Genomic DNA, 23,698 nt, shown 5'->3' on the forward strand with positions numbered 1-23,698 from the left:
GAGGAATGGACCGTCGGCGTTTCAGCAGCGAAGAGGAAGGCGGAAGACGCCAGAATAACAAGAGGAGGGGTGGGGGAGGGAAGCAGGGCACTAGAAGGTGATAGGCGGATAGGGAACTAAAAGGGCTGGAGAAGATGGAATCTGATCGGAGAGGAGAGTGGACCGTGGGAGAGAGGGAAGGAGGAGGGACACCAGGGGGAGGTGATGGGTGGGAAAGGTAAAGGGCTGGAGAGGAAGGAATCTGATCGGAGAGGAGAGTGGACCGTGGGAGAAAGGGAAGGAGGAGGGACACCAGGGGGAGGTGATGGGTGGGAAAGGTAAAGGGCTGGAGAAGATGGAATCTGATCGGAGAGGAGAGTGGACCGTGGGAGAAAGGGAAGGAGGAGGGACACCAGGGGGAGGTGATGGGTGGGAAAGGTAAAGGGCTGGAGAGAAAGGAATCTGATCGGAGAGGAGAGTGGACCGTGGGAGAAAGGGAAGGAAGAGGGACACCAGGGGGAGGTGATGGGTGGGAAAGGTAAAGGGCTGGAAAGGAAGGAATCTGATCGGAGAGGAGAGTGGACCGTGGGAGAAAGGGAAGGAGGAGGGACACCAGGGGGAGGTGATGGGTGGGAAAGGTAAAGGGCCGGAGAGGAAGGAATCTGGTCGGAGAGGAGAGTGGACCGTGGGAGAAAGGGAAGGAGGAGGGACACCAGGGGGAGGTGATGGGTGGGAAAGGTAAAGAGCTGGAGAGGAAGGAATCTGATCGGAGAGGAGAGTGGACCGTGGGAGAAAGGGAAGGAGGAGGGACACCAGGGGGAGGTGATGGGTGGGAAAGGTAAAGGGCTGGAGAGGAAGGAATCTGATCGGAGAGGAGAGTGGACCGTGGGAGAAAGGGAAGGAGGAGGGACACCAGGGGGAGGTGATGGGTGGGAAAGGTAAAGGGCTGGAGAAGATGGAATCTGATCGGAGAGGAGAGTGGACCGTGGGAGAAAGGGAAGGAGGAGGGACACCAGGGGGAGGTGATGGGTGGGAAAGGTAAAGGACTGGAGAGGAAGGAATCTGATGGGAGAGGAGAGTGGACCGTGGGAGAAAGGGAAGGAGGAGGGACACCAGGGGGAGGTGATGGGTGGGAAAGGTAAAGGACTGGAGAGGAAGGAATCTGATGGGAGAGGAGAGTGGACCGTGGGAGAAAGGGAAGGAGGAGGGACACCAGGGGGAGGTGATGGGTGGGAAAGGTAAAGGGCTGGAGAGGAAGGAATCTGATCGGAGAGGAGAGTGGACCGTGGGAGAAAGGGAAGGAGAAGGGACACCAGGGGGAGGTGATGGGTGGGAAAGGTAAAGGGCTGGAGAGGAAGGAATTTGATCGGAGAGGAGAGTGGACCGTGGGAGAAAGGGAAGGAGGAGGGACACCAGGGAGAGGTGATGGGTGGGAAAGGTAAAGGGCTGGAGAGAAAGGAATCTGATCGGAGAGGAGAGTGGACCGTGGGAGAAAGGGAAGGAAGAGGGACACCAGGGGGAGGTGATGGGTGGGAAAGGTAAAGGGCTGGAAAGGAAGGAATCTGATCGGAGAGGAGAGTGGACCGTGGGAGAAAGGGAAGGAGGAGGGACACCAGGGGGAGGTGATGGGTGGGAAAGGTAAAGGGCTGGAGAGGAAGGAATCTGATCGGAGAGGAGAGTGGACCGTGGGAGAAAGGGAAGGAGGAGGGACACCAGGGGGAGGTGATGGGTGGGAAAGGTAAAGAGCTGGAGAGGAAGGAATCTGATCGGAGAGGAGAGTGGACCGTGGGAGAAAGGGAAGGAGGAGGGACACCATGGGGAGGTGATGGGTGGGAAAGGTAAAGAGCTGGAGAGGAAGGAATCTGATTGGAGAGGAGAGTGGACCGTGGGAGAAAGGGAAGGAGGAGGGACACCAGGGGGAGGTGACGGGTGGGAAAGGTAAAGGGCTGGAAAGGAAGGAATCTGATCGGAGAGGAGAGTGGACCGTGGGAGAAAGGGAAGGAGGAGGGACACCAGGGGGAGGTGATGGGTGGGAAAGGTAAAGGGCTGGAGAGGAAGGAATCTGATCGGAGAGGAGAGTGGACCGTGGGAGAAAGGGAAGGAGGAGGGACACCAGGGGGAGGTGATGGGTGGGAAAGGTAAAGGGCTGGAGAGGAAGGAATCTGACAGGAGAGGAGAGTGGACCGTGGGAGAAAGGGAATTAGGGGATGGTGGGGACCCAGGGGGAGGTGATGGGCAGATACAAAGAGGTAAAAGGCCAGAGTTCATTATCTCCACTAGATGCGTGAGCTGATTTTGTTTGTTTACAGTCACGGCAGTGTACACTGGATGAATTCCTCCATCGATAACTATTAGGAACTAATACACAGTTTTATAGCACTGTAGTAGTTCTGGTAATGTTCTAATTTCTTTTAAATGCAATATTTATAACTCAGTAAAATGGTAGTTTGCCTTTTTTTTAAAGTACCTTTTTAACTATCTCCGTGGAAGTTTGGCGAATTGGGGCAGCCGCTTACTTGGGCCACGGTGCACCGGTTAACCGGTTAACGGGGATGCACAGAACTTCCACGTTCAGCAGCCGTCAACCCATGTCCCCAACTTCCTGCATTCCGGAGAAAACCACCCTCCAGCTTACAAGCTGCAGTGTTGGGGCACTGCTCTCGGAATCGCAGGCTTCCTGTTGGACAGTAAAGACTTACTAAGACCACCTAAAGTACTGAAAGCAACCGTTTTAGTGTAAAACCGGCCTAAGTTTGAGAAATTTTTCTTGTTAACTTTAAAGTCTGTTTTTTTCAACTTTGTGGAACTTTGACATTGTTTTTTCTCTCTGCATTTCTCGACTGACTGGAGAATCAAACAATCTGGTAATAGAAGGAACTTTTTACACCAGCTACAACAGTGAATTTATACTAGACTGGACGAGATTGGGGTCAGGGCAGGCTGGTTTCTTCAACGTGAACAACCGCCTGTTTGAATACCGTGCAGCAGAACTGCACTGCCAGCCTTTAAATAGTTGATTAAATTGGAAGGAACGAGCACACCCGACTCCAGAAACCGATGTGAAAGCGGACACACTGTGCACTGACTGCCGTTTGAAAGCGACGGTGTCTTCCCAGGGAAGCTGAAAAAGCAGCACGTGTTCACTTACTTCTGCGATCAAATCCCCTTCGTTTATTTTATCGCCTTCCTTCTTCTCCCATCGAGCGATTGTTCCCATTTGCATCGTTGGGGAGAGAGCCGGCAACTGTACCTACAACGAGACGGCGAGTGTTACCCTGGCAAATGTACCTACAACGAGACAGCGAGTGTTACCCTGGCAAATGTACCTGTGAGACAGTGAGTGTCACCCCTGCAACTGTACCTACAACGAGACAGCGAGTGTTATCCTGGCAAATGTACCTACGAGACAGTGAGTGTCACCCCTGCAACTGTACCTACAACGAGACAGCGAGTGTTATCCTGGCAAATGTACCTACGAGACAGTGAGTGTCACCCCTGCAACTGTACCTACAACGAGACAGCGAGTGTTATCCTGGCAAATATACCTACGAGACAGTGAGTGTCACCCCAGCAACTGTAACTACAACAAGATAGCGAGTGTCACTCTGGCAAATGTACCTACGAGACAGCGAGTGTCACTCAGTCACCTCTCACCTGGTAGTACTACTCTAAAGAGTAGTACTAATCTTTCTAACAAGGTTGAAAAAGGACCCAGTGCCTTCCCGGCGTCTATGAAGAATAAACTCTTCTCGGGCTTCCAGGCGGGTACAGGTATCCACTATAGCGGATGTCTCGATGACAAACCTTCATCAGGGATGATGGCCGGGCACGCCCAGTCCAGTGGTTTTGACACCCTCGTAGTCCCTTCTTTCTGATTGGTCAGTCCTCATCCAATCAGCTTTCCGCAGTCCCACCTTGTTTACAATCAAATCCCAGTTCTTACTTCGAACGAGACCTTCATCCTTATTTCCTCTAGTTTTATTTCAATGGCTTCCTTTATCAGGTTGGCCGGTGTTTACAGGATACCCTGTGAGCGGGGAGCAGCGCGTATCGGCGCGGTGGAAATCCACGTCAGGGAGCACAGGAGGTGCATCCGTCTGGGTTACCAGAAGACTGCATTCGCCATGGCCACAGGACTGACTTGGACGCCACAAAATTACTGTGCCGTGCCGCGCCAATGGGTTTCAGGACCGCCTGGTGAAGGAAGTCATTGAAGTAAAACTGGAGGAAAAGATTTTTAACGAAGACGAAGGGCTCGCTCCAAGCGAGAACTGGAATTCGATTGAAAAAGGGTAGGAGAGCGGAAGCCTGATTGGTGGGAGAGCAGAAGGCTGATTGGATGAAGACTAGCCAATCAGGAGAGATGGACGACGGGGGTATAAATACCATCGGACTGGACATCACCCTTGATGAAAATGGCAGAGTTCGCCATCGAAACATCGATTATAACCGACATCCACACCCAGCCGGAAGCCCGAGGAGAGTTTATTCGGGGTCTTAGGTTGCTCATCGCCCCTGCAAAAGTGTTTCAAAAGATAAACAGTTACAACAAAAGGCAAGTCACCCAGAAGGTTTCAGACTGCGTGAGACTTTGCCAAGAATAGCCTTGAGAATATACTGGATATTTCCGTTCTTGTTTTAATCGCTCTTGCAGCTTAGAGCATCGCACATAAGATACGCAACAGGAGGAATTCTGCAGATGCTGGAATTTCAAGCAACACACATCAAAGTTGCTGGTGAACGCAGCAGGCCAGGCAGCATCTCTAGGAAGAGGTACGGTCGATGTTTCGGGCCGAGGCATTTTAATTCCACATCCCATTGCCATTCTGATATGTCTATCCACGGCCTCCTCTGCTGTAAAGATGAGGCCACACTCAGGTTGGAGGAACAACACTTTATATTTCGTCTGGGTAGCCTCCAACCTGATGGCATGAATATTGACTAATACTAACTTCCGCTAATGCCCCACCTCCCCCTCGTACCCCATCCGTTATTTATATACACACATTCTTTCTCTCTCTCTCCTTTTTCTCCCTCTGTCCCTCTCACTATACCCCTTGCCCATCCTCTGGGTTTTCTCTCCCTCCCCCTTTTCCTTCTCCCTGGGCCTCCTGTCCCATGATCCTCTCGTGTCCCTTTGCCAATCACCTGTCCAGCTCTTGGCTCCATCCCTCCCCCTCCCGTCTTCTCCTGTCATTTTGGATCTCCCCCTTCCCCTCCCACTTTCAAATCTTTTACTAGCTCTTCCTTCAGTTCGTCCTGATGAAGGGTCTCGGCCCGAAACGTCGACTGTACCTCTTCCTAGAGATGCTGCCTGGCCTGCTGCGTTCACCGGCAACTTTGATGTGTGTTGCACATAAAATACGTCTCTGCAACTCAAAGAAAGGGTCAATGGCATCAGCGTATCAAAGACGTAAATACAGAAAGGTGCCAGGACCATGAAGGGTCCCACCCACCCTGCTCACGGACTGTCTGTCCCACTCCCATCGGGGAGGAGGCTACGTAGCGTCCACACCAGGACCGTGAAGGATCCCACCCACCCTGCTCACGGACTGTCTGTCCCACTCCCATCGGGGAGGAGGCTACGTAGCGTCCACACCAGGACCGTGAAGGGTCCCACCCACCCTGCTCACGGACTGTCTGTCCCACTCCCATCGGGGAGGAGGCTACGTAGCATCCACACCAGAACCGTGAAGGATCCCGCCCGCCCTGCTCACAGACTGTCTGTCCCACTCCCATCGGGGAGGAGGCTACGTAGCGTCCACACCAGGACCGTGAAGGATCCCACCCACCCTGCTCACGGAATGTCTGTCCCACTCCCATCGGGGAGGAGGCTACATAGCACCCACACCAGGACCGTGAAGGGTCCCACCCACCCTGCTCACGGACTGTCTGTCCCACTCCCATCGGGGAGGAGGCTACGTAGCGTCCACACCAGGACCGTGAAGGGTCCCACCCACCCTGCTCACGGACTGTCTGTCCCACTCCCATCGGGGAGGAGGCTACGTAGCGTCCACACCAGGACCGTGAAGGATCCCACCCACCCTGCTCACGGACTGTCTGTCCCACTCCCATCGGGGAGGAGGCTACGTAGCATCCACACCAGGACCGTGAAGGGTCCCACCCACCCTGCTCACGGTCTGTCTGTCCCACTCCCATCGGGGAGGAGGCTACGTAGCATCCACACCAGGACCGTGAAGGATCCCACCCACCCTGCTCACGGACTGTCCATCCCACTCTCATCGGGGAGGAGGCTACGTAGCGTCCACACCAGGACCCACCAGACTCAAAAACAGTGACTTTTCCCCAGGCAGTGAGTCTGATCAACACCTCCACCCACTAACCCACCCCTCCACACCCCCAAACCACCACTACTTTATCATTTCCTGTCAGAGTCACCTTCTGTACAGACACTCCTGTGCCCAGAGTCACTTTATGGATAGACAATCAATCTGTGTATATAAGCTATCTTGTGTATTTATATTTATTGTGTTTTTTTTAATCTTATTCTTATTTTTTTGCGCTGCATTCGATTCGGAGTAAGAATTATTTCAGTCTCCTTTACCCTCGTGTACTTGAAATGACATTAAACAGTCTTCAATCTTGAATATCGCTCCCTAAAAGGCAATTCTGGGAGAGTAAAACATTGCCAGAGAGACACAGTACAGGTATGTTCAGAGTAGGGTTCTTGCGCTCTAGATTGGACGGGGGGCAAATGAATCGTCCCAATTTAACACACTTCTGAACCGGGAGCAGGCAACATTCACTGAGACGTGCTGCACAGAGCGATCGGCGTCAGATTTCAACCAGATAAAAGAGCTGCTCAGAAGTTGAGAATGCAATCTCTCCAGCCGGAACAATTCTCTGTGGCAGCTAATAAAGTTAGCTGGTGCTGCCACGTGAGCTTCACTTCCCTCCCAGCTCCGTCCTCTGTGACCTCTGACAGAGACGCCCAGAGAAAAGTCACTCACTCTCTTAGCCAACGCCAAGTTCCGCAACAGCCGTCAGGACTTTGACAAAGAAGTAGGCGACTTTGTTCAGAAAATCGGCCCGCGTCCTCTGAGCATTCAACAAGCCATCAGCAACCCTACTTTTCAAGGCTCTATTTTAAATCTGATCTGGAGATACAGCCACGGGAACAAGCCCTTCCAGTCTGACGAGCCCGCGCTGCCCGATACACCACGCTCGTATAGGGGTTAGCGTGATGCGGTTACAGCCCGGGGCGTTGCAGTACCGAATTCAATCCCAGTGCCTTCCCCGCGCGTTTTGCCCGCGTCCCCTGCATCCCTCCCGCGGTCCCAAAGACGTACCGGCGAGGCCAGTCGATCGACGCAAGTCGTCCTGTAATTAGGTTAGGGTTAAAATGGCTGCCTTGGCTCGAAGGGCCGTAAGGTCCTGATTTATTTATGGAGACTTGGCGCGGAGCGAACCCTTCTGGTCACCGAGCTGCGCCGCCCAGCGACAGTCCGATTTAACCCTGTCCTGATCACGGGACAATTGACAATGACCAATTAACCTACTAACCGGTACGCCTTTGGACTGCGGGAGGAAACCAGAGCACCCGGAGGGAAGCCACACGCTCACGGGGAGGGCGTGCGGACTCCGTCCACGACGTCGGAACCGAATTCCGACGCCCCGAGCCCTGCGGGTGTCACACTGACCGCGACTCCGCATATCTGGACCTGACTCGATCCGAGCGGTTCATTTGACCACTAACCCTCCGTCACATTCAACCTCTTTGTACAGTGGACCACAGAATCGGGGTGCAAACCCCCACAGTGTTTCCGCAACAAGCGTTGACGCTTCTCTCCCTGAGCTCCCAGGCCGAGACCGAGTTCAAGTTTAACGTCAGCTGACTGTGCTGAATGAACCATCTTTCCCCTGGGTCATGGGTGCACCCACAAAACATATCACACACAGCACATAAAACATAATAGCAGCAATAAGCTGACAGAATATAATTCAAAACGCATGTAGTTAAACAGTAAACAGCTCGCTCTTCTACTGACGAAACTTATTAGTACCTCACGATTTTCGCCAACAGCCGCTCGAGACTCCACCATCCGCCCAGCCTCTCCAAGTCACACACCAGCCAAGCTGGCGCTGCAGTCATCATTTCTAAATTTTCCCAGAATCGGTCCCCACACAGTCCACCTGCTGCGCTGCAGGGGCTCGGGAGTCAAGGCGACGTTGACTTCAACGTCACCTAGAATACCCCAAGAATGTCACACTTCCGCTAACCTCCCCAGATGTGTGGCGGAGAGTATATTGACCGGTTGTGTGGTGGCTTGCTATGGAAAGACCAATGCCCTTGAACAGAAAAGCCTTCAAGTAAAAGTGGACACAACCCAGTCCATCATGGGCGAAGCCCTCCCCACCACTGAGCACACCTACATGAAACGCTGTCACAGGAAAGCCGCATCTGTCAGGAAGGAGGTACAGGAGCCTCAGGACCCACACCAGCAGGTTCAGGGACAGTTATTATCCTCTCAACCATCAGGAAGGAGGTACAGGAGCCTCAGGACCCACACCACCAGGTTCAGGGACAGTTATTACCCCTCAACCATCAGGAAGGAGGTACAGGAGACTCAGGACCCACACCACCAGGTTCAGGAACAGTTATTACCCCTCAACCATCAGGAAGGAGGTACAGGAGCCTCAGGACCCCCACCACCAGGTTCAGGAACAGTTATTACCCCCTCAACCATCAGGAAGGAGGTACAGGAGCCTCAGGGCCCACACCACCAGGTTCAGGAACAGTTATTACCCTACAACAACCAAGCCCTTGAACCAGAGGGGATAACTTCGCTCACCCCCAATGCTGAGACGTGCCCACAACCTACTGACTCGCTTTCAATGACTCTTCTCAACATTTACTGCTTATATATTTATTAGTACGTGCGCAGTGTGTTGTCCTTTGCACGCTGGTGGAACGCCCAGGTTGGCGTGGTCTCTCATCGATTCGCTTAAGGTTACTAGATTTACTGAGCCTGCCCACGAGAAAACAAATCTCAGAGTTGTATATGGTGAGCTCTATGTACTTTGACGATAAACTTACTTTGAACCCGCGCCAGGTTTCATCCTTGAACCTACCGCTGGTGGGCCAGGCGCCACTTCAAATGTCTGGCGCTGCAGCTCGGTGACCATGGCACTGACACCGATTTGGCGACGCAGTGCCGGACAGCTAACTGGCTGTGTAGTCGATGTGACCCCTCATCTCGCTGCTCTACCCCACTCTGTATCCAGCTCCAAGAGCAGCAGCTCTCCTGGGGCCTGGGGCAACACCAGCAACTTTCAGCACGAGGCCCCCATCGGTCAGGGTCCCCAGCCGCCGGCGTGACACGCCAAGCCCGGGCAGCACGATGCGGGAGAGGGAGGGGGAGAGGGAGGGGGGAGGGGGAAGGGAGGGAGAAGAGGGAGGGGGGAGGAGAGGGAGGGGGGAGGAGAGAGGGGGAGGAGAGAGGGGGGAGGAGAGAGGGGGGAGGAGAGAGGGGGGGGGAGGAGAGGGGGGAGAGGGGAGGGGGGAGGGGGAGGGAGGGGGGAGGGGGAGGGGGAGGGGAGGGGGGAGAGGGAGGGGGGAGGAGAGGGAGGGGGGAGGAGAGAGGGGGGAGGGAGAGAGGGGGGAGGAGAGAGGGGGGAGAGAGAAGGGGGAGAGAGAGGGGGAGAGAGAGGGGGAGAGAGAGGGGGAGAGAGAGGGGGGAGAGAGAGGGGGGAGAGAGAAGGGGAGAGAGAAGGGGGAGAGAGAGAAGGGGAGGGGGGAGGGGGAGGGGGAGGGGGAGAGGGGGGAGAGGGAGGGGGGAGGGGGAGGGGAGAGGGGGGAGGGGGAGGGGTGAGGAGAGAGGGGGAGAGAGAAGGGGGAGGGGAGAGGGGGAGGGGGAGGGGAGAGGGGGAGAGGGAGAGGGGAGGGGGAGAGGGGGAGGGGGAGGGGGAGTGGGGGAGGGGGAGAGGGGGAGGAGAGGGGGGAGAGAGAGGGGGAGAGGGGAGGGGAGAGGGGGGAGGGGAGAGAGGGGGGGGAGGGGGGAGGGGAGAGGGAGAGAGGGAGAGGGTGAGGGGGAGAGGGTGAGGGGGAGAGGGAAGGGAGGGGGGAGGAGAGAGGGGGGAGGAGAGAGGGGGGAGGAGAGAGGGGGGAGAGAGAAGGGGGAGAGAGAAGGGGGAGAGGGGAGGGGGGAGAGGGGAGGGGGGAGAGGGGAGGGGGGAAGGGGAGGGGGAGAGGGGGAGGGGAGAGGGGGGAGGGGGAGAGGGAGGGGGAGGAGAGAGGGGGAGAGAGAAGGGGGAGAGAGAAGGGGGAGAGAGAAGGGGGGGGAGGGGAGAGGGGGGGGGAGAGGGAGAGGGGAGAGGGGAGGGAGGGAGGGGGAGAGGGAGAGGGGAGGGGGAGAGGGAGAGGGGGAGGGGGAGAGGGAGAGGGGGAGGGGGAGGGGAGAGGGGGAGGGGAGAGGGGAGAGGGGGGGAGAGGGAGGGGGAGAGGGGAGGGGAGAGGGGAGGGGAGGGGAGGGGGAGAGGGGAGAGAGGGGGAGAGAGGGGGAGGAGAGAGGGGGAGAGGGAGGAGGGGAGGGGGAGGGGGGAGGAGGGGGGGGGGAGGAGAGGGGGAGGAGAGAGGGGGGAGGAGAGAAGGGGGAGGAGAGAAGGGGGAGGAGAGAAGGGGGAGGAGAGAAGGGGGAGGAGAGAAGGGGGAGGAGAGAAGGGGGAGGAGAGAAGGGGGAGGAGAGAAGGGGGAGGAGAGAAGGGGGAGGAGAGAAGGGGAGGAGAGAAGGGGGAGGAGAGAAGGGGGAGGAGAGAAGGGGGAGAGAGAGAAGGGGGAGAGAGAAGGGGGAGAGAGAGAAGGGGGAGAGAGAAGGGGGAGAGAGGGGGAGAGAGAGAAGGGGGAGAGAGAAGGGGGAGAGAGAAGGGGGAGAGAGAAGGGGGAGAGAGAAGGGGGAGAGAGAAGGGGGAGAGAGAAGGGGAGAGAGAAGGGGGAGAGAGAAGGGGAGAGAGAGAAGGGGGAGAGAGAAGGGGGAGAGAGAAGGGGGAGAGGGGAGGGGAGAGGGGAGGGGAGAGGGGAGGGGAGAGGGGGGAGGGGAGGGGAGAGGGGGGAGGGGGGTGGGGAGAGGGGGAGTGGGAGGGGAGAGGGGGGAGGGGGAGGGGGAGAGGGTGGAGAGGGTGGAGGGGAGAGGGATGGGGGTGAGGGAGGGGGGAGAGGGAGAGGGAGAGGGGGAGAGGAGAAAGGGGAGGGGAGAAAGGGGGTGGGGGGGAGAGAGAGAGAGAGAGAGAGAGAGAGAGAGAGAGAGAGAGAGAGAGAGAGAGCGTGCGCCCACCCCCTCTGGTCCTAGACTCCCCAACTATAGGAACCATCGTCTCCATGTCCCCTGTATTTAGGCCTGTCGATATTCGATAAGGTTCAACGAGATCCCCCCTCACCCTTCTAAAAGCTCTTGCTATGCCATGACCTCGCTGTCAACCATTCACATGTCGATATTTTAAACTTCCGAACGCAGGGACGAGAAGACTGGACGTTTGCTGACCCTCTTCTCACTCAGCAGTGGGAATGAGCCCGGAATCTCTAGGCCAGTGAGTCTTCCGTTAATAGCAGGGCAATTACAGACAGGATTTATCACAAACAAGAGAAAAGCTGCAGATGCTGGAAATCTAAGCAACAGACACAAAATGTTGGAGGAACTCAGCAGGCCGGGTGGCAAAGTACAGTCGACGTTTTGGGCCAAGTCCTGCCAAAGGCTCTCAGCCTGAAACGTCAACTGCACTTGTCAGGCTGAGTTCCTCCACCATTTTGTGTGTGCTGCTTAGACAGGATTGACGTTTGCTTGGAAAAAGCAGGGAATGATACACTGTCCACGTGGATTGTGCAGAAACTCTGTCTCACAAATCCGGTCTTACATGGACCTTGTAAAGGGGCTTGAGGAGATTTCTCTGAGGGGGGTTTGGGAGGATTCCCGCCGGGGGGCGGGAAGGGGAGGCTTGAGGGATTCCACCCAAGTGTTTGTGGGGGTTTTCTGAAGGGTCTGAGGCACTATCAAGAAAGCTCACCTCTGTCCCGGGATACTGACGGACTTTTACCGCTGTACCATTGAGAGCACACTCACCAACTGCATCTCAGTGTGGTATGGCAATTGTCCCGTATCGGACCACAAAGCACTCCAGCGTGTGGTGAAAACTGCCCAGCGGATTACCAGCACCCAATTGCCCACCATTGAGAACATCTACCATAAACGCTGCCTGGGCAGGGCGAGAAGCATTATCAGGGATGCATCTCACCCTAACCATGGACTTTTTACTCTCCTCCCATCCGGTAGGCGCTACAGGAGCCTCCGCTCCCGCACCAGCAGGCACAGGAAGAGCTTCTTCCCTGAGGCTGTGACCCTGCTGAACCTCACATCACAGCGCTAAGCAGTATTGCACCCAGATTGTACTGTCTCAGTACTTTTATATTTGTGTGCTGTAGCACTTACTTTTTATTCGCAGTTATTTTGTAAATAACACTATTCTTTGCATTTCTGGTCAGATGCTGACTGCATTTCATTGGCTTTGTACCTGTACTCGGCACAATGACAATAAAGTTAAATATAATCTGAAACAAGGGCATCTTGTTGGTCCAGACTTTGGGGGTGCAAACCCTGAGAAGGCACTCCAGTGCACGAGCAGAACGTCGCGCCTCAGACCCACGGGGCAGTCGCCAGGCCCGCGCGATCACAAGCAGCGGAGACTGCGCAGAGGGCCGGGGTCCCTTTTCCTCGGCTGGGGGGCGACCCTCCGGGGTCCAGTCGGGTAGTCTCCCGGGGGGGGGGGTCGCCTCTTGGTGGCTGCTCAGGAGGCTGGAGAGGCCGAGGTGAGCATCCGCCGGTGGTTCGCCATTGGGTCTTTCGTTTGCCCAGTCCCTTCTAACACCAGAAGGCACGGGCTGAAGGTGAGAGCTTCGGAGGGGCAAGTTTTGGCTAAATGGAGCGAGCTAGCAGAGGAGGCAGAAACCACGACTGTGCTGGAAAGGCACCTGGACAAGAGCCGAGGGATACAGGCAAGCAGAAGCGGCGCAGGCGGGCGCCGGGGCTGGCAGGGGCGAGCTGCGCCGCGGTCCAGGTTCTGTGCTCTGTCACTCCGAGTGCTGAGTGGGTACTCTGTCAGGATGGGAGCCAACAGGTAATATTTCCACAGAGGGGCAAGTCCTGACGTTCAAAAAAACCCTCGCAGCAGAAGCTGGACAAACAATTTGACCGTAACCACGGGACGTGCCGCAACGTACGGTCACGTTGGGTGTAATAGCGGGAAGATCACATTGGGTGTGGGGGGGGGGAGAGAGAGAGAGATGGCTCTCCAGATCACCCTCCCCACTTGCTGCACCCCGTCACCCCTGTCACTGGCAGGGTAGTAACAACATTCACCCGCGGCCTGACCCGCGCTCCGCTAACACTCGCGGTGAAGCCCTGAGCTGTACTTTGGGGGGGGGGGGGAGTAGGAGGCAGGGGAACGTCCACCAGCAGGATCTACTGAGACCTCCCAGTCACCTGCTGTTACAATCCTCCCCCTCCAGGGAACCCAACACCCCAAGTCACCCCTTCCCCATGGGATTACCTACCCCACCCCCCCCGGGTCATCACACTTCCCCAGAGGACACCCCTACCCCCGTGGGATATCCTCCCCCCAACACTGCCACCCCAAGGAAACATTCCCTGAGACTCCACACCTCCAGTAAACCCCTTCCCAACAATCCTGAGCAGCTGCATCACGGCCTGGTTCGGGAATTGTACCGTCTCGGATCGCAAGATCCTGCAGCGGACGGTGAGGTCATCGGGGTCTCTCTTCCCGCCGTTACAGACATTTACACCACACGCTGCACCCGTAATGCAAACAGCGTTATGAAGGACCCCACACACCCCTCATACAAACTCTTCTCCCTCCTGCCATCTGGAAAAAGACACCGAAGCATTCAGGCTCTCACGACCAGACTACGTAACGGTTTCTTCCCCCAAGCCATCAGACTCCTCAATACCCAGAGTCTAGACTGACATCTACTTGTCCTCTACTCTGCCTATTGTCTTGTTTATTATTTATTGTAGTGCCTGCACTGTTTTGTGCACTTTATGCAGTCCTGGGTAGTTCTGTAGTCTAGTGTAGTTTTATGTTGTTTTTTACGTAGTTCAGTGTAGTTCTTGTATTGTTTCATGTGGCACCATGTTCCTGAAAAACATTGTCTCGTTTTTACTGTGTACTGTACCAGCAGTTATGGTCAAAATGACAATAAAAAATGACTTGACTTGACTCACAGCTGCTAATGGTGGAGCGACGGGGATCTGAGGCGGGAGCAAGCCACCAGGAAACTGGGGTGAGGTCCAACGTCTCCAGGGGGTGAGAGGATGTCACGGGGGACGCCACAGCAGCATTACAGCCGGGTGCTGGGTGAAGGGGCTACTGTGTAGTTCGGGCTTCAAGTCAGGGGCCGTCCGTAAGGGGTTAGTTTGCCCTCCCTGCGACCGTGCAGGTTTCCTCCGGCAGCTCTGGTTTCCTCCCAGGGCCTGAAGAGGTACCGGTTAGTGGGCTGATTGTCTGTTGTAAATTGGCCCTGTGATTGTGCTGGGGCTAAACCACTTGGGCTGCTCAACTGGTAGAACCAGCTCCCGTGGCGGAACTTTGATCAGAGTGTCTTCACAAAATGGCAGCCTCCATCCCCAAGCACGCGGCAAGGACAAAGACAATTAGTCTGTCTGCTCTCACTGTCCACGATTCATTCGAACTCACTGGATTGTAGACTGTCGTCCTTTCTGACCAACAGTTATCGTGTACACCTCTATCAAGTCGCCTCTCATCCTCCTCCACTCCAAAGAGAAAAGCCCTCTCTATATGTTTTTCTGCTGTCATAATTGTATGGTCTATAGTACTGTGTAAAAGATTCCAGTACAGATGAAACCTTTTTTTTTTACTGGGTGTCTGTATAGATGCAGCTCGTTAGCCCCTCGTTAATAGCCACCGAACCCGGTAGTGAGAAAGGCACTGTTCTCAAACTCCGTACGTCTAGGGTACCACACGCTGCATCCGTAAAGCAAACAGCATTATAAAGGACCCTACGCACCCCTCTTACAAACTCTTCTCCCTCCTGCCATGTGGCAAAAGGCACCAAAGCATTCGGGCTCTCACGACCAGACTGTGTAACGGTTTCTTCCCCCAAGCCATCAGACCCCTCAATACTCAGAGTCCAGACTGACATCTACTTGTCCTCTACTCTGCCTATTGTCTTGTTTATTAATTATTGTACTGCCCTGCACTGTTTTGTGCACTTTATGTAGTCCTGGGTAGGTCTGCAGTCTAGTGTAGTTTTTATGTTGTTTTACGTAGTCTAGTGTAGCCTGGTGTTGTCTCACATAGTCTAGTGCAGTTTTGTGTTGTTTCATGTAGCACCAGGGGACGAAGGGTCTCGGCCTGAAACGTCGACTGCACCTCTTCCTAGAGACGCTGCGTTCACCAGCAACTTTGATGTGTGTTCTTGGAGGAACGTGGTTTTGTTTTTACTGTTGTTATGTACCCCTAGGGTTCCTAGCTTTCTGTGGACTGTCACTTTAAAACGCCGGGAGAATGAGACTGTTTGAAGGGAGAGAGTGAGGATGTGAGAGAGCGAGGGGGGGAGTTATTTGATGGACAATCGATGTTATGCTTTCTCTGCAGCTTGTTTTGAATATACAAGGACACGCAGACACACACACACACATTTAGAGTCGAGATGGATTCGGTCAATGGAAGACACCAGTGAGTCGGTCGCTGGTTTAAACTTTCAGTAGCCCAAAAGGGGTGAGTTGAGATCGATCCTGAGTATTGATAAATGACTCTCACAAGTTTTCTGCAACTTGAACAAGTTTGCAGGAAGGGGAGAGAGGAGAGAGAGGTTTGAAACAGAAGAAACCTACTGACAAAGAGGTCACTGCTTGGACTGTCTCTCTAAGTAGCCCGTGAGGGTGAGTTTGTTTCCATTCAACTACGAAAGTGTGATTGTCACTTAGTTAATACACGGGAGTGGGTTCTCTGGTGAGGGGGAAACGTTTGTGAATACCACACGTGTGTTTTTACCCTTTGTCTGGGTGTGGTATTTCACTGAAGAAAGGCATCCCTGTGGCAAGTCACTGTTGGAGTTATTTTGTATGTCGGGGAACTGGATAAGTGGCTATCACGTTGCGTGTTTGGGGTAACCTTGTGGAATCTACCGGTGTGTTGACCCTTGGCTGGGTGTTGGTTCCCTTGAAGAGGGTCCCCTTTGTGATAAGCTACTGTTGGTGATGATCCATACGTGTATGCTGTTTGGGTATCCTGTGGCCACCACTTTGAGATGTCCCGTAGCTGAATTCGGGTGTGGTACCACTTGTGTTGAAAGGATATTCGTTGAAGATCACTATCAGTGATATTTCGTGTGTGGAGTGGAACAACTTCGGAGATAAAACCGACTGCTATTGTTATCTTGTATCGCTGTTGTGGAATCTGTGGAATATCGATGTAATTGCGTTCTCACAACGTTCACCTTTGGATTACAAACATCTTGCGTTAATAAACCTGTGCATTTTTCTTACCTACCATCGGAAGACTGAATCAATTACCACCTAAGCTTGAAGAAGTTTGGGTTTGTATTTCCACACCTATATATGCATAAACTCTGCTAACCAGTTTAATTTATCTATATACTACTAGAAGTCTCATGCTCTGTCTGTCTGTGACCTCCAATTAGCGCAAACGGTGCATTACAGCTGCACTTTTCTTGGCTAAATCGAATTAAAATGTGCTAACTTGCAGAACGCAGGCAAAGTTCAGGGTTATATATTTGTATAAAACTGCTCATTTGCCAAAAATCAACAGGCTGGCTTTCACCCGAGACCCGATCGGCCATCATGGAAATCGGGACGTGACAGCCTGACGCATGCGCACGGCCAGTCTCAGCAGCGACACCCTTACCCCCAGGATATCCTAAAACCCGGGGTCGCCCACACCTCAAGGACACCCCTCACCTCTGGGAGACATGCTCACCCATGGAACATCCCCCACCCATGGGTCACCCATCACCCCTGGGACACCCCACGACCCTGGGGACACCCATCACCCACAGGATACCTCACGACCCTGGGGACACCCCTCACCCCATTGTTAACACCCATCACCCCTGGGACACCCCACGACCCTGGGGACACCCATCACCCACGGGACACCTCACGACCCTGGGGACACCCATCACCCACGGGACACCTCACAATCCTGGGGACACCCCACACCCATCACCCATGGGACACCCCAGACTCATGATACACCCCTCACCCATGACACACCCCACACCCATGGGACACCCCCACCCATGGGACACCCCACACCCACAGGACACACCCCCCTCATCCACGGGACACCCCACACCCACAGGACACCCCACACCCATGACACACCCCACACCCATGGGACACCCCTCACTCACAGGACACCCCACACCCATGGGACACCCCACACCCATGACACACCCCACACCCATGGGACACCCCTCACTCACAGGACACCCCACACCCATGACACACCCCACACCCATGGGACACCCACACCCACAGGACACCCCACACCCATGACACACCCCACACCCATGGGACACCCACACCCATGGGACACCCCCACCCATGGAACACCCCACACCCACAGGACACCCCACACCCATGACACACCCCACACCCATGGGACACCCCCACCCATGGAACACCCCACACCCACAGGACACCCCACACCCATGGGACACCCACACCCATGGGACACCCCCACCCATGGGACACCCCTCACTCACAGGACACCCCACACCCATGACACACCCCACACCCATGGGACACCCCACACCCATGACACACCCCACACCCATGGGACACCCCTCACTCACAGGACACCCCACACCCATGACACACCCCACACCCATGGGACACCCACACCCACAGGACACCCCACACCCACAGGACACCCCACACCCATGACACACCCCACACCCATGGGACACCCACACCAATGGGACACCCCCACCCATGGAACACCCCACACCCACAGGACACCCCACACCCATGACACACCCCACACCCATGGGACACCCCCACCCATGGAACACCCCACACCCACAGGACACCCCACACCCATGACACACCCCACACCCACAGGACACCCCACACCCACAGGACACCCCACACCCATGACACACCCCACACCCATGGGACACCCCCACCCATGGAACACCCCACACCCACAGGACACCCCACACCCACGGGACACCCACACCCATGGGACACCCCCACCCATGTGACACCCCCACCCATGGGACACCCCTCACTCACAGGACACCCCACACCCATGACACACCCCACACCCATGGGACACCCCACACCCATGACACACCCCACACCCATGGGACACCCCTCACTCACAGGACACCCCACACCCATGACACACCCCACACCCATGGGACACCCCCACCCATGGGACACCCCACACCCACAGGACACCCCACACCCATGACACACCCCACACCCATGGGACACCCACACCCATGGGACACCCCCACCCATGGAACACCCCACACCCACAGGACACCCCACACCCATGACACACCCCACACCCATGGGACACCCCCACCCATGGGACACCCCACACCCATGACACACCCCACACCCATGGGACACCCCTCACTCACAGGACACCCCACACCCATGACACACCCCACACCCATGGGACACCCCACACCCACAGGACACCCCACACCCATGACACACCCCACACCCATGGGACACCCACACCCATGGGACACCCCACACCCATGACACACCCCACACCCATGGGACACCCACACCCATGGGACACCCCCACCCATGGAACACCCCACACCCACAGGACACCCCACACCCATGACACACCCCACACCCATGGGACACCCCCACCCATGGGACACCCCACACCCATGACACACCCCACACCCATGGGACACCCCTCACTCACAGGACACCCCACACCCATGACACACCCCACACCCATGGGACACCCCCACCCATGGGACACCCCACACCCACAGGACACCCCACACCCATGACACACCCCACACCCATGGGACACCCACACCCATGGGACACCCCACACCCACAGGACACCCCACACCCATGACACACCCCACACCCATGGGACACCCACACCCATGGGACACCCCCACCCATGGGACACCCCTCACTCACAGGACACCCCACACCCATGGGACACCCACACCCATGGGACACCCACACCCATGGGACACCCCACACCCACAGGACACCCCACACCCATGACACACCCCACACCCATGGGACACCCCCACCCATGGGACACCCCACACCCACAGGACACCCCACACCCATGACACACCCCACACCCATGGGACACCCCCACCCATGGAACACCCCACACCCACAGGACACACCCCACACCCATGGGACACCCCCACCCATGGGACACCCCACACCCACAGGACACCCCACACCCATGACACACCCCACACCCATGGGACACCCACACCCATGGGACACCCCCACCCATGGGACACCCCACACCCATGACACACCTCACACCCATGGGACACCCCCACCCATGGAACACCCCACACCCACAGGACACACCCCACACCCATGACACACCCCCACCCATGACACACCCCACACCCATGGGACACCCACACCCATGGGACACCCCACACCCACAGGACACCCCACACCCATGACACACCCCACACCCATGGGACACCCCCACCCATGGGACACCCCCACCCATGGGACACCCCTCACTCACAGGACACCCCACACCCATGGGACACCCACACCCATGGGACACCCCACACCCACAGGACACCCCACACCCATGACACACCCCACACCCATGGGACACCCACACCCATGGGACACCCACACCCATGGGACACCCCCACCCACGGGACACCCCACACCCATGACACACCCCACACCCATGGGACACCCACACCCATGGGACACCCCACACCCATGACACACCCCACACCCATGGGACACCCCACACCCATGACACACCCCACACCCACAGGACACACCCCCTCACACACGGGACACCCCACACCCATGACACACCCCACACCCATGGGACACCCACACCCATGGGACACCCACACCCATGGGACACCCCACACCCACAGGACACCCCACACCCATGGGACACCCACACCCATGGGACACCCCCACCCACGGGACACCCCACACCCATGACACACCCCACACCCATGGGACACCCACCCCATGGGACACCCCACACCCAGGACACCCCACACCCATGACACACCCCACACCCATGGGACACCCCCACCCATGGGACACCCCACACCCACGGGACACCCCACACCCACAGGACACACCCCTCACACACGGGACACCCCACACCCATGGGACACCCCACACCCATGACACACCCCACACCCATGGGACACCCCACACCCATGACACACCCCACACCCATGGGACACCCCACACCCATGACACACCCCACACCCACAGGACACACCCCCTCACACACGGGACACCCCACACCCATGACACACCCCACACCCATGGGACACCCACACCCATGGGACACCCACACCCATGGGACACCCCACACCCACAGGACACCCCACACCCATGGGACACCCACACCCATGGGACACCCCCACCCACGGGACACCCCACACCCATGACACACCCCACACCCATGGGACACCCACACCCATGGGACACCCCACACCCACAGGACACCCCACACCCATGACACACCCCACACCCATGGGACACCCCCACCCATGGGACACCCCACACCCACAGGACACCCCACACCCACAGGACACACCCCTCACACACGGGACACCCCACACCCATGGGACACCCCACACCCATGACACACCCCACACCCATGGGACACCCCACACCCATGACACACCCCACACCCACAGGACACACCCCCTCACACACGGGACACCCCACACCCATGACACACCCCACACCCATGGGACACCCACACCCATGGGACACCCACACCCATGGGACACCCCACACCCACAGGACACCCCACACCCATGGGACACCCACACCCATGGGACACCCCCACCCACGGGACACCCCACACCCATGACACACCCCACACCCATGGGACACCCACACCCATGGGACACCCCACACCCACAGGACACCCCACACCCATGACACACCCCACACCCATGGGACACCCCCACCCATGGGACACCCCACACCCACAGGACACCCCACACCCACAGGACACACCCCTCACACACGGGACACCCCACACCCATGGGACACCCCACACCCATGACACACCCCACACCCATGGGACACCCCACACCCATGACACACCCCACACCCACAGGACACACCCCCTCACACACGGGACACCCCACACCCATGACACACCCCACACCCATGGGACACCCACACCCATGGGACACCCCACACCCACAGGACACCCCACACCCATGACACACCCCACACCCATGGGACACCCCCACCCATGGGACACCCCACACCCACGGGACACCCCACACCCACAGGACACACCCCTCACACACGGGACACCCCACACCCATGGGACACCCCACACCCATGACACACCCCACACCCATGGGACACCCCACACCCATGACACACCCCACACCCACAGGACACACCCCCTCACACACGGGACACCCCACACCCATGACACACCCCACACCCATGGGACACCCACACCCATGGGACACCCACACCCATGGGACACCCCACACCCACAGGACACCCCACACCCATGGGACACCCACACCCATGGGACACCCCCACCCACGGGACACCCCACACCCATGACACACCCCACACCCATGGGACACCCACACCCATGGGACACCCCACACCCACAGGACACCCCACACCCATGACACACCCCACACCCATGGGACACCCCCACCCATGGGACACCCCACACCCACAGGACACCCCACACCCACAGGACACACCCCTCACACACGGGACACCCCACACCCATGGGACACCCCACACCCATGACACACCCCACACCCATGGGACACCCCACACCCATGACACACCCCACACCCACAGGACACACCCCCTCACACACGGGACACCCCACACCCATGACACACCCCACACCCATGGGACACCCACACCCATGGGACACCCACACCCATGGGACACCCCACACCCACAGGACACCCCACACCCATGGGACACCCACACCCATGGGACACCCCCACCCACGGGACACCCCACACCCATGACACACCCCACACCCATGGGACACCCACACCCATGGGACACCCCACACCCACAGGACACCCCACACCCATGACACACCCCACACCCATGGGACACCCCCACCCATGGGACACCCCACACCCACAGGACACCCCACACCCACAGGACACACCCCTCACACACGGGACACCCCCACCCATGGGACACCCCACACCCATGACACACCCCACACCCATGGGACACCCCACACCCATGACACACCCCACACCCACAGGACACACCCCCTCACACACGGGACACCCCACACCCATGACACACCCCACACCCATGGGACACCCCACACCCATGACACACCCCACACCCACAGGACACACCCCCTCACACACGGGACACCCCACACCCATGACACACCCCACACCCATGGGACACCCACACCCATGGGACACCCACACCCATGGGACACCCCACACCCACAGGACACCCCACACCCATGGGACACCCACACCCATGGGACACCCACACCCATGGGACACCCCCACCCACGGGACACCCCACACCCATGACACACCCCACACCCATGGGACACCCACACCCATGGGACACCCCACACCCACAGGACACCCCACACCCATGACACACCCCACACCCATGACACACCCCCACCCATGGGACACCCCACACCCACAGGACACCCCACACCCACAGGACACCCCACACCCACAGGACACACCCCTCACACACGGGACTCCCATAGGGAGGAGTGGGATCTTGCTGTGCCCACGAGTGAAAGGTGAAACGAGCGCGTTAAGTTCACGTCGCCCCGGGAGCGCGCGTTCCCACCCCCACCGCTCGCCCCCTTACCAGCTGATGCGCGGGCACGCTGTACCAGCGGCCCGGTCCCGGCGTCGGGAGCGCGCCGCCCCACTGCCAGCCCCGGACGGCTCCGGGCGCCGGGCCCCTCCTGGCCGCCAGCCGATACCAGCAGCGGGCCCGGGTCTGGGGCAGGGAGAGGGACAGGGCCCGGCGCTGGGGCAGCGGCCGCAGCCGGACGCAGAGCCGGAGTCGGGCGGCCTGACGGATCATCGCGGCTCCGGCACTCTTCCTTCGGTCACCTCCGGCGGCCGGACGTGACGCAGAGAACGGACAAGCGACTTCCGGCGAAGGGCAGGAGGGGCGGTGGCACCAGTCTGGTGGCACCACAGTCACCTGACCCAACAGAGCCACCTCACACACTACCGTCACATGACACCACTGTCCCCGCCCCCGACTGCACACGCGTCACGCTGACCTCTAACCCCAAGGACATGGTTAGCCCCGTCACCCCCCCTGACCACACAGACCCCCCACCCTCACCGTCCTCTCCGTCACCCCCCCTGACCACACAGACCCCCTACCCTCACCGTCCTCTCCGTCACCCCCCTGACCACACAGACCCCACCCTCACCGTCCTCTCCGTCACCCCCCCT

The 23,698-nt window shown here is 57.7% G+C and overlaps 1 protein-coding gene across 1 annotated transcript in view; it reads right to left on the bottom strand.

Annotated features, from left to right (window-relative positions):
* The window catches only part of LOC134340707 (dihydrolipoyllysine-residue acetyltransferase component of pyruvate dehydrogenase complex, mitochondrial-like), a 28,907-nt gene extending 5,480 nt beyond the window's left edge, over positions 1-23,427 (bottom strand). Inside the window, exons 1-2 of the mRNA XM_063038167.1 lie at positions 23,094-23,427; positions 3,128-3,229 (exon numbers count right to left, since the gene is read on the bottom strand). Of these exons, the coding sequence (XP_062894237.1) occupies positions 3,128-3,229; positions 23,094-23,315 (324 nt within the window). The 5' untranslated portion in view covers positions 23,316-23,427. The remainder of the gene's footprint in view (positions 1-3,127; positions 3,230-23,093) is intronic.
* Positions 23,428-23,698: the final 271 nt, after the last annotated feature.

Source organism: Mobula hypostoma, chromosome X2, assembly GCF_963921235.1.
Source record: "Mobula hypostoma chromosome X2, sMobHyp1.1, whole genome shotgun sequence".
Taxonomy (NCBI): domain Eukaryota; kingdom Metazoa; phylum Chordata; class Chondrichthyes; order Myliobatiformes; family Myliobatidae; genus Mobula; species Mobula hypostoma.